Here is a 12499-nt window from a genome sequence, read left to right as displayed (position 1 = left end):
CCCCCCCCTTCCTTAGTTCCCAAAATCATGTTTGCAGAAGTGCTATTCAGTAAGTTTATGCAGTCTGTGCAAAATGAGAAAAATAATGACAAGTTATGGAGTTTGTACAAATGTATTCAATTTAAAATGCTCATTCTGAATTATATCTTCCAAGTTTTGGGAGTATATTAAAATGCCTTTTTTAAAAGTTGGGGACAGGATTAGGTGTTAGTTGCTATTTTAGATGTCCTACTGGTCAAAAGTGACAGTTCTCTCTCAATTTTAAATTAAAACATTTTTTATTTTGGTCTCCGAAATGCAGAGGTTTTAGAACCACTGGCCTGCAGGATAAGGTCCCTGATACCTTGATGATAATGGCATATGAAATGGTTTGATTCTAAAATATCAGATTAATTTCATTTCTTATGCTAGCTCCAGTTCATTGATTGGGTGTCTGTAATATTAGGTACAGAAGGCTTGTGAGACTAAGTTTGTACTAAGCTGAAAAGTGCCATTATCAATTTACAAAATACTCTCTAGGCAAAGGATGGGCGAATTCCTGATGTAGCTAGTTCCTGCCTTTTCAGCCTCACACCTTCTACTTTATTTTCAAAGTTTCTTTTCCAGTGTTACCATGAACTAATAGATCCCCTGAATGCATGCAGTATGTTTCTCATAATTGAACCATATTGGCTGGGTGCAATGGCTCATGCCTGTAATCCTAGCTGTTCGGGAGGCTGAGGCAGGAGGATCACTTGAACCCAGGAGTTCAAAACAAGCTTGGGCAACATAGTGGGATCCCATCTCTATAAAAAATAAATTTAAAAATCAATAATTGAAGTATAATAGAAAATCAAGTATAAATAGTAATGTCTTAGAAGAAAGCCAGGCCAGATGTGGTGGCTCACACCTGTAATCCTAGCACTTTGAGATGCTAAGGCAGAGGATTGTTTGAGCCCAGGAATTCAAGACCAGCTAGGCAACATGGTGAGACCCTGTCTCTACAAAATAGAAATTACCCAGCCATGATGACATTTGCCTGTGGTCCCAGCTACTCTGGAGACTGAGGTGGGAGGATCAAGGCAGCAGTGAGCTGTGATTAACCCACGATCCTCTAATAAATTCCCACAAGCATCAATTGCCCAGACTGCACGCCAGCCTGGGCAACAGAGTGAGATGCTGTCTCAAAAAAACAAAAAAAAAATTTGATGGTAAAATGGTTTATACGTCTTTTTATGTTGTCTATTTGTAATGTCTTTTTTCATTCACCTACCCCGTGAACTTCAGTTACCATCTTCTTTGACTCTTCCCCTGTGTCCTTCAAACATAGTTAGGGTCTTTCTGTAAAACTTTCACTGTACCTACTATTATAGTACTTATTTATAGTGTAATTATTTATTTACTTATCTGTTACCTGTACTGTAGAGCTTTGATGGAACACATTATTTGGGTTCTCATGTTTATCATGTGAATTTTAGATGAATGTAGACTGAAATTATGGCCCATGATACATTCCATTTTAACTCTTTTGTTAAACAGAAGAACACTTGAGAGAATTTGGTTTCATTTTAATGTTCTTTAGCATAATAAACTATTTACCACATACTTAACTCATGGTAACATGCTTTAAAAAATTATTTTTCTTTTATATCCTGAAAAATTACTTTTATTTTTGACGTCCTTACTGTCTCTGAGCCATTTAGCGATTATATGCCAAATGTATGTTTCTTAGTTTATCTGTGTCCTGTCTGTGTGTATGTGTCCAGGTAATTACTTTGCCATGATGGAAACATTTTTGTAAAAAGAATAGTACAATTTCAATAATTGTGGTTGAAATATGTTGTCATTTAAACCTACATATTTAGGGAGACAAACTGTTGCCTTTTTAATGCATTGTAGTGAGTAAACTTAACAAATTAAAGAATTGGAGAGAAGTAAAATAGTTTGCGCATTATCAGTGATACATGTGTTACAAGCTTTATTTTCTGTACATATATGTTAAAAGAGAAAACCATGAGCCATGTTTTAAAATATGTACTTGTTTTAGTTGTTGATTTACTGATGAATAAATTTCTGATATTAGGATTTTTTTTTTTTTTTTTAGCATACCCTTATTAGTGTTGTATGACCGTATTCTGGAGACTAGGCATCAGAACAAGGATAAATTTGTTATTAGTTGAAAAATCTGATTTTCATAGTAGGGTAATTCACAATCTCTTTATAGCTTAGTGTTCAGTCTACCTCTAAGAGGTAGACAGGGTTCCTCAAAAGATTGAAATATTAAACCAGTACGACAAGGATTTCATTTTCAAAAAGAAAAAAATATTACATTAGGAAAAATGATTATAGTTTTTGGTCTTCAGTGTTTCATAACCAAGTGTTTATATACGGTTAAAAAAAGGACTTACTCTACATCAGATTGAGAGCCCAGCAAATACAATTATAGTGTATAGCAAATGGACAAGTGGGTAGAAGGAACAAAGACTAAAGAAGAACTACATGGTGGAGGTGCAGGCACAGAGGCTTGTGCCTGTAATCCCAGCGGCCGAGGCAGACAGATCATGAGGTCAGGAGTTTGAGACCAGCCTGACCAACGTGGTGAAACCCTGTCTCTACTAAAAATACAAAAATCAGTCAGGCGTGGTGGCACACACCTGTAATGCCAGCTACTCAGGAGGCTGAGGCAGGAGAATCGCTTGAACCCTGGAGGCGAAGGTTACAGTGAGCCAAGATTGCCCCACTGCACTCCAGCTTGGGCAACAGAGCAAGACTCTTGTCTCAAAAAAAAAAAAAAAAAAGAACTATGTGGTAGAAAAATCGATGCTTGTGGGAATTTATTAGAGGATTGTGGGTTAAATTTAGTACTGAATGCAGCCTTTTGTTGTTTAAAAAATTTTTTTGAACTTACAGTCTACGTCAGCATCAGCATCTGCGTCACCATTTCAATCTCCGTGGTATAGTGAATCTGAGATAACTCAGGGAGCACGCTCAAGATCGCAGAACCAGCAACGGGATCATGATTCAAAAAGACCTAAACTTTCCTGTACAAACTGTACTACCTCAGCTGGGAGAAATGTTGGAAATGGTTTAAACACGTTATCAGGTAAGAATGAGTTTCTGTAGGTATTTTAAGCAGTTTTTCTCCAGGTATAACACAGTTGTTCTTAGTTTTGGAGTGACGCAAGTAGATTTTATATGAAGAAAGACAGTGGGTCAGAAATGTAGCGGAATTTCCAAAATCTTACTTTAAATTAATGCTAGAACTGATAATAATTCTTCTGCATTTTTCTTGTAAAATTGATACAGATATCTTAAACAGGATATTAACAGATTTTAATTAGAATAGCTGGTATTTTATGATAATCAAATTGGTAAATGTATGTATTCTTTTCGTTATTATATTTTGTAATTGTTACAAGGAAAGCTAAATCTACTGATGTGTTTAAAATATTGCTTAAGCATGTCTTATATAAATGATACATTGTAGTATATAATATTTATTTTCAGAAAATATGGAGGCTAAGGCGGAATGATCGCTGGAGGCCAGGAGTTTGAGACCAGCCTAGACAACATAGTGAGACCCTGTTTCTACCAAAAAAAAAAAAAAAAAGAATAGCTGGGCATGGTGGTGCATGCCTGTAGTCCCTAGCCACTTGAGGGGCTGAGGCTGGAGGATCGCTTGGTCCCAGGAGTTTGAGGTTATGGGGAGCTATGATCATGCCAATGCACTGTAGCCTGGTAGACAGAGCAAGACTCTGTTTCTTAAACAAAAAACAAATACAGAAACTCTTGAGTTACAAAAAAATGGTATTTTAGTAGGAGTTCTATACAAGGGATTAGAAAGTCACAGTTTTAGTCCTCTAACTAGATGAGTGGCATTGGGCAAGATACTAACCACTCTGGGATTTGGATGGTCTATCCATAAAGCTTCAAGCCTGGTATTATGTACTGAGACACATATTTTTCACACACAATGAAAAGATCTTTTGTTGAACGGTCAGGAGGCTACTGTCTCACTCATACTCCTCTTCCAATGAAATGTTAGCCAGTGCCAGTGTTTAAGAGGAGCCAAAACTTGTGATGACACAATTGGAGGTAAAATTCTTTAAATGTTTGTGTATTACCAATTGAAGTAGTGTAAGCAGTTCCTGTCTCTTTTGATAAGCTGGAATGCCATGGGAAAGACGTGCCCATCTGAAGGATATTAAGAATGTTGTGATGGCTAAGAGCAGACTGTTAATAACTTTGTAGACAAACACCACTGTGCCAGAGATATTTTTGTTCTCTTCTGCTATGTGAAAACGTTATAAATACTCTAGGCCATTTCTCTTAATAAAGAGGAATTATTAAGGCTACTAGGATTAGGGAAGAAAGAATCAAAATTTCAAGGTAAATAGTGAAGGAAAGAGGTTTGAGACTTAATGTTTAATTTACTTTTAAATGAAATCATATCTAATAAAATTTCGATAACTGTAACAATACTTTAATTCTTAGAATTAAGAATTCTAGAATAAAAAATTAACCAACTGTGGTAGCAGTAAAAATAATTCTGATGAAATTGTATTGTTCACATCTTCCCTTTCCAGATGCCTTTGATTTTGATACTGGCAGTTCTCCAGCATCACTTTCATTGACTTTTTTTGTGAAATTCTCCATCTTTGGCAAGATTTACATTTTTGTTCTGTAATCGTTTTACATAATGTATAGGTAGATGTGGGAAGTGACTGAGACATTGACATCATGTATGGGGTAGATTTTAATGTTAGGCAAAGAAGAATATGTTTAGAGTAGGAAATAATTTTATAAGTGATTAGTTCATTTGTAAATTTATGTTTTACTGAATTGTGTTTCTGATAACAACTATATAACCGAGGATTCTCATAAACAGTAAGGCCGGGTGCAGTGGCTCGTGCTGTAATCCCAGCACTTTGGGAGGCCGGGGTGGGCGGATCACTAGAGGTCAGGAGTTTGAGACCAGTCCGGCCAACAGGGTGAAACCCCATCTCCACTAAAAATACAAAAATTAGCCGGGCATGGTGGCGTGCGCCTTGTAGTCCCAGATATTCAGGAGGCTGAGGCAGGAGAATCACGTGAACCCAGAAGGTGGAGGTTGCTGTGAGCTGAGATCGTGCCACTACACTCCAGCCTGGGTGACAGAGTGAGACTCTGTCTCTAATAATAATAATAAATAGCACTAACTTTCCTCTCTATTACTGAAGATTGTCATCATCTAAAGCCCTGAAAGCTTTCTCTGAAATAAAACTTCTTCATTTATTTTAAGATTCATCTTGGAGGCATAGTCAAGTTCCTAGATCTTCATCAGTGGTACTTGGATCATTTGGAACAGACTTAATGAGAGAGAGGAGAGATTTGGAGAGAAGAACAGATTCCTCTATTAGTAATCTTATGGATTATAGTCACCGAAGTGGTGATTTCACAACTTCGTCATGTATGTATAAATTACAAGTATAACTTCTCATAACGTTCCATTTTCCTCTTTATGTATGTTACTAAAACAACAGTACAAAGGAATAAAGTGTATCTTTTGTCTTATGAAGATTTCAGAATACCTTAATATTTTTTTCTAGTACTTTACTTGTTTTGACCTTAAAAAATAATTTAAAATACAATAGATGAATATGAGTATCTAGATTCCATCTACCTTTACATTGTTTAACTTGCATTTTTCCTCTTAAGAATGTCTGTTAGAAAGTAACACACTAAATCGTATATCCTCAAATAGAATTTGCCTGTAACAGATGTAGTTTAATAAATAACTACTTCTGATTATTCTTCTACTTCTGAAATAACTGAAAGTTGAAATCACCATTTTAAGGCATAATTTGGAATTACTTTAGTATAACATGGATGTGCCTCTAGTTTTATTAAATTGACCTCAAGACCCACACTTTGTTTTTGGTTTGTTTGTTTTGAGATGGAGTTTTGCTCTTGTTACCCAGGCTGGAGTACAATGGCATGATGTCAGCTCACTGCAACCTTCGCCTCCCGGGTTCAAGCAGTTCTCCTGTGTCAGCCTCTCAAGTAGCTGGGGTTACAGGCATGTGCCACCATGCCCAGCTAATTTTGTGTTTTTAGTAGAGACTGGGTTTCACCATGTTGGCCAGGCTGGTCTTGAACTCCTGACCTCAGGTGATCCAACTGCCTCGGCCTCCCAAAGTGTTGAGATTACAGGTATGAGCCATTGCACACAGCCACACTTTGTGTCATTGTACATAGCCTTAAACTATCATACTAAGTAACTGAAAAAAAAGGTGCTAATTGAAGTTGACAAATATAGTAGGCAGAAATGGAGTTTGATTTACATAGTAGGAAATAATGTTTTGTTTTTAAAGGTTTAGGTTATTTTAATTTCTCTTACTGAGGGAAATCTTTATTTATGACAAATGAACACATTTTATCTGCTTGGCTTTGGATGGTAGAGCTTTAGTAGACAGTATCAATAGCTTTTAGGTTTTGGAGTATAAAAGTACAGGATAGAAATAGATTTAGTTCCTAACATTTACCCTTTCATAAAGCTCCGTGTATCAGCAGAGTAGTAATTTAGCTCTTACACAAGGTTAATGGGTAGTTTCTTTGCAAAGGAATCCTATAGTATTTCTCATCCCATTTGAAGATTTAAACCACCAGTTAAGGAATCCTTTGAAAAGTGCAGATGTCATAGCCCTATTCTGATTCATAGTTCCTAGCCAGTATTTTAACAAATGTGTTACATTTGCTTCTAAATATTGGCTAGGAACTATAGGATAAGAACCACAGCTGTTAACCTGAAAGAAAAAAAAATTGGAAAAATTTTTAGCTATTAGCAAGATTTTTCATAAAATTACAAGGGTTTAAAACAGCTTTTTAATTTATTGCACAGAGTAAAAAAAAATCTCCACAACAGTCTCCCTAGGATGGTTTTGCTTTTAATCATTTTAAGAGTCATTTACATTGTATTATTTGGCCTGTTCAAAATCATCTCAATTTAAATACTAGATATTATTGTATCATATCAAATAATTTCTGATCAATAAATTGAGCTCTTTTAATTTTATCAAATAAAATTTTCATAAGCTCATAATACATTTCTTTTTTATATATTTGTAATGTTGACTTTACACAGCAGTACTGGATTTTACCAGTAGGAATAGAAAGAGAAATACATTTATGTTTTTTCTGCAGTAATAGTAAACTCTGTAGTTACAATACAACAGTATTAGGTTTGAATCCAGTGCTTCGTTTTGGCATTCAACATAATAAATGCAAATAATAATGCTCAAATTATTTCATGTAATTGGTTATGTTCCTTTCAAAAATAGATGTTCAAGACAGAGTTCCTTCATATTCACAAGGAGCAAGACCAAAAGAAAACTCAATGAGCACTTTACAGTTGCATACGTCATCCACAAACCAATTGCCTTCTGAACATCAGACCATACTAAGTTCTAGGGACTCCAGAAATTCTTTAAGATCAAATTTTTCTTCAAGAGAATCAGAATCTTCCCGAAGCAATACACAGCCTGGATTTTCTTACAGTTCAAGTAGAGATGAAGCCCCAATCATAAGCAATTCAGAAAGGGTTGTTTCATCTCAAAGACCATTTCAAGAATCTTCTGACAATGAAGGTAGGCGGACAACGAGGAGACTGCTGTCACGCATAGCTTCTAGCATGTCATCTACTTTTTTTTCACGAAGATCTAGTCAGGATTCCTTAAATACAAGATCATTGAGTTCTGAAAATTCTTACGTTTCTCCAAGAATCTTGACAGCTTCACAGTCCCGTAGTAATGTACCATCAACTTCTGAAGTTCCCGATAATAGGGCATCTGAAGCTTCTCAGGGATTTCGATTTCTTAGGCGAAGATGGGGTTTGTCATCTCTTAGCCACAATCATAGCTCTGAGTCAGATTCAGAAAATTTTAACCAAGAATCTGAAGGTAGAAATACAGGACCATGGTTATCTTCCTCACTTAGAAATAGATGCACACCTTTGTTCTCTAGAAGGAGGCGAGAGGGAAGAGATGAATCTTCAAGGATACCTACCTCTGATACATCATCTAGATCTCATATTTTTAGAAGAGAATCAAATGAAGTGGTTCACCTTGAAGCACAGAATGATCCTCTTGGAGCTGCTGCCAACAGACCACAAGCATCTGCAGCATCAAGCAGTGCCACAACAGGTGGCTCTACATCAGATTCGGCTCAAGGTGGAAGAAATACAGGAATAGCAGGGATTCTTCCTGGTTCATTATTCCGGTTTGCAGTCCCCCCAGCACTTGGGAGTAATTTGACCGACAATGTCATGATCACAGTAGATATTATTCCTTCAGGTTGGAATTCAGCTGATGGTAAAAGTGATAAAACTAAAAGTGCGCCTTCAAGAGATCCAGAAAGATTGCAGAAAATAAAAGAGAGGTAAATTCGAATACCTGTCTTAAGCCTATAAATCAAAAATAGAGAAAGAACTCGTCATTTCTTTTTTTTTTTTTTGAGACGGAGTCTCACTCTGTCACCCAGGCTGAAGTGTAATGGTACCATCTTGACTCACTGCAGCCTCGGCCTCCCGGGTTCAAGCAGTTCTCCTGTTTCAGCCTCCCAAGTAGCTGGGACTACAGGTGCACTCCACCATGCCTGGCTAATTTTAGAATTTTTAGTAGGGACGGGGTTTCACCGTATTGGTCAGGCTGGTCTCAAAACTCCTGACCTTAGGTGATCCACCTGCCTCAGCCTCCCAAAGTGCTGGAATTACAGGCGTGAGCCATTGTGCCCAGCCTAAAACTCTTCATTTCTAAATTGGCTTCTTACAGAATTGAAATCTGAAGGGTTTTTTTGTTTTTGGTGGTTGTTGTTGTTGTTTTTGAGATGGAGTCTCACTCTGTTGCCCAGGTTGGAGTGCGGTGGCACAGTCTTGGCTCACTGCAACCTCCGCCTCCCTGGTTCAAGCAATTCTCCTGCCTCAGCCTCCCAAGTAGCTGGGATTACAGGTGCCTGCCACCACGCCTGGCTCATTTTTGTATTTTTAGTAGAGGCAGGGTTTCACCACATTGGCCAGGCTGGTCTCGAACTCCTGACCTCAAGAGATCCACCTGCCTCCACCTCTCAAAGTACTGGGATTACAGGCATGAGCCACTGCTTCCAGCCTGAAATTTCTTCCCTTAACATTTACATCCAGTAAGATGTCTCACTCATAGGTAAATAGATAAGAATTAATAACTGAAGGTAGGCAGTGGTGGAGGGGGTGTGTGAATTGTGTCAGAAAGTAATCTAAAGGTTATTTTAACCAGGTTGGAATACATATATGCACAAAGACAAAAACCTTAATGTCTTACCCAATTCCTTGGTAGACTAATGCTAAATGGGGTTAGTAAGAGGAACTGGATGACCATGGATTACCAATAAATCTGACTTAGCCTTTATTAAGATGATTTATTAACCATTTATTCACATTTCTCACTGCAAATCTTTTTTTGGAATTTGATGCACAAAATTTACTTTGATTCACAAAGTAAAATTTGATGCACAAAATAATTTTTATTTTGCGTTTGAAGTCCAAGTATATACTGAATATTCTCTTTCTTTAAACTTTTTGTAGAGACAGGGTCTCGCTTTGCTTCCCATGCTGGTCTCAAACTCCTGGCTTCAAGCGATCCTCATGCTTCAGGCTCCAGAAGTGCTGAAATTACAGGCATGAGCCACCATGCCCAGCCAGTTCTTTAGATATTAGTATTATTTAACAGAGATACCAGTTTAGGCCGGGCGCAGTGGCTTATGCTGTAATCCCAGCACTTTGTGAGGCCAAGGCAGGCAGATCACGAGGTCAGGAGATCGAGACCATTCTGGCCAACATGCTGGAACCCTGTCTCCATTAAAAATACAAAATTTAGCTGGGTGTGGTGGCGTGCACCTGTAGTCCCAGCTACTCAGGAGGCTGAGGCAGGAGAATTGCTTGAACCTGGGAGGTGGAGGTTGCAGTGAGCCGAGATTGTACCACTGCACGCCAGCCAGGCGACAGAGCAAGACTGTCTCAAAAAAAAAATAAAAACAAACAGTTTAAATGCAGGCATAGAATCTTTTTATACAAAGAAATCTTTATTATAGAGTTGAAGGTTGCTTGTAAATCACTGTTAAGAGTGAAAAGACAAAAAACCAGAGATCTTAGTCCCAGCCTGACTCTTAATTTAGTCATCCTAGTCTAATTACTTAGTATTAAAAGTTATTAAAATGAGATAAAGTAGTTTATTTGAAATACACTTCAAGGAAGAAAAGACTTATATAAAGTTAATGTGGGATTTTTTTTTTTCTTTTTCACAAAGGCCTAATGTAATAGAATTGTTGGGAAGCATAATTGTTACTGTTATTTTTAGATTTTTTTGTACTTTAATAAGAATACTTTCAAATCCAACTCTAGTGATAAAGGAAACTGTACATTTTCTGAGATGTTGGGCATTGGGCTACCATACTCCTATTTTTCATTTTATAGGACAGATTTTACCATGTGGCTGTTATTTTCCTGCTTTTAAACTTGCTATTTTTCCTTTTTTGTAGAAGGAGATTTACTCCACCCTGATAGTGTTTGTTTTAATGTTTGCTTATTATAGCAGCTTCCTCCAATTGCAGGCCGTCTGCTGTCTGCTAAGGGATGTAGTAACATATTTTCAGCCCTTAAGGTTAGGTTAATTTAAGTACAGTAGTGTAGGCAGAGAGCAAAGTGTTACTTTAGTTATCTTCAGAGAGAAATGATTGAGCCAGTACCACTCTATCTGGTTAATTTAAAAAACAGCATTTGTTGGTTATTTTGCCAGAGAGAGTGTGTGTGTATGTTTGTATTTCTGTATTACATCTTTCCTCATACCTAAGGATTTTAAGACATTCTACAATTTAAAGTGGTACAGAAAAATTGAATCCACCAAGTGAATAGTTGAAACCATGAAGGGAAGAAAGTTAAATTTAAAGGTAAAATGTAAATACCATGTTTTCAATCTTTAAAAATAATTTATGCTTGAGGTTGTATCTGATTAACCCAGGGCATGAAAGTCTCCTAGCGGCTGTATATCCATCTCTTTTCACAAATCTTTTGCTAAGTTCATTTAGGAATCTATATATTCCAGGTTGTATTTCAGTAACAGTTCAGCATTCTGTATTACCAATGTACTGTATACCTGTTTTATGCCAACAGTGGACTAACGCAGTAGGAATTTTAACAACTACTTACCTTATTATATAAAACTGTTACTCTGCATTTATATATTAAGCAGTACACAATGGCCTGTTAAATAGAGGACGTAGGTTAATGGAATCTTTTATAAAGATTGCTGCAGAGAGGGGGCAGATGGAGAATTTTAAAGCATTCTTTTAAATTTTTTTCTGTAATACAAAAGTTTATCAGTTTAAACATGGTTCTGGTAACATGTAAATGAGAATCTACAAGCCAGTATGTGTTTAATTCATGGAAATAGCCTAAAATTTGAGGGGAGGCAAGGGGCAAAAGTGATAAGTTTATCTTACCTTTATACTGTTGGACTTGAAGTAGTCTGGAATACTGCAGAAATTAAAATCTCTTAGGGGTACTTATAAAGTCATTGAGAAAAATATAGATCTTAAACTGTCATTTGCCAATGACAAAATTACTTAAATCATTTGAAAATAAATGATAGGTTAGCCTATTTTACTTACCTTTAAAATACTTGTTACAATTTTTATTCTCAATGAGAGGGTTTTTCATTTTCAATCAGAGGGTTGCTGATGAATATAATTGTTACTGTTTTGTTGTTGTTACTATTTGCTTTTTTCCACCCAGAGACAGTGTGGGTAGAAACAACAAAAAAGAAAGCTTGTGATTATGTATGACTGAAGTAACCAACCAGGATGAGTTATGATAGCTTTGGGAAATGTGCCTTCTTTTCCAGCCTCCTTTTAGAGGACTCAGAAGAAGAAGAAGGTGACTTATGTAGAATTTGTCAAATGGCAGCTGCATCATCATCTAATTTGCTGATAGAGCCATGCAAGTGCACAGGAAGTTTGCAATATGTCCACCAAGACTGTATGAAAAAGTGGTTACAGGCCAAAATTAACTCTGGTAAGGTTTACCGTTTTGTGTTTTCACAATTTTTCTAAGAGATGCATGCATATATGCATTTTGGTTAACAAATTTATAATTTATAGACTGTTGAATTTAGACTATTAACAAGTGTCTTAATCATTTTTGAAGTCTCAGCAGAAGCATTAAAGAGCATTAGTCTTTCTTTGTAAATGTTTAGTAATGTGTCTTATATTTCATTTCCTACCAAACTGTTTACTACTTCATACATGTATAATACAGCTGTAATTTGTGTCCCTTATATCATGTAAGATCCTTTTGAATCAAGGACATCGACTCACCATTTACCAGCTGTGTGTCCTTGAGAAAGATTTATTTCTAATGTTGCTCTTGTGTCACTTAGCAAATTACGATAATAAGGCTACTGTGGGGATTTATTTGTTCATTGAGTGCCTGTAATGGAGCCAGGCACAATGGTTCTAG

At 36.7% G+C, this 12499-nt stretch overlaps 1 protein-coding gene across 3 annotated transcripts in view; it reads left to right on the top strand.

Annotated features, from left to right (window-relative positions):
• The window catches only part of MARCHF7 (membrane associated ring-CH-type finger 7), a 55639-nt gene that overhangs the window by 27722 nt on the left and 15418 nt on the right, over positions 1 to 12499 (top strand). For all 3 annotated transcript variants that reach the window (XM_012496501.2, XM_003266151.4, XM_030796598.1), the window contains exons 3-6: positions 2890 to 3082; positions 5261 to 5428; positions 7299 to 8394; positions 11886 to 12055. In XM_012496501.2, coding sequence (XP_012351955.1) covers positions 2890 to 3082; positions 5261 to 5428; positions 7299 to 8394; positions 11886 to 12055 — 1627 coding nt within the window. The remainder of the gene's footprint in view (positions 1 to 2889; positions 3083 to 5260; positions 5429 to 7298; positions 8395 to 11885; positions 12056 to 12499) is intronic.

The sequence above is a fragment of the Nomascus leucogenys genome, chromosome 17 (assembly GCF_006542625.1).
Source record: "Nomascus leucogenys isolate Asia chromosome 17, Asia_NLE_v1, whole genome shotgun sequence".
NCBI lineage: Eukaryota > Metazoa > Chordata > Mammalia > Primates > Hylobatidae > Nomascus > Nomascus leucogenys.
Note: the sequence above shows the minus strand (reverse complement) of the source record. Positions and strands in the feature narration are given on the sequence as shown.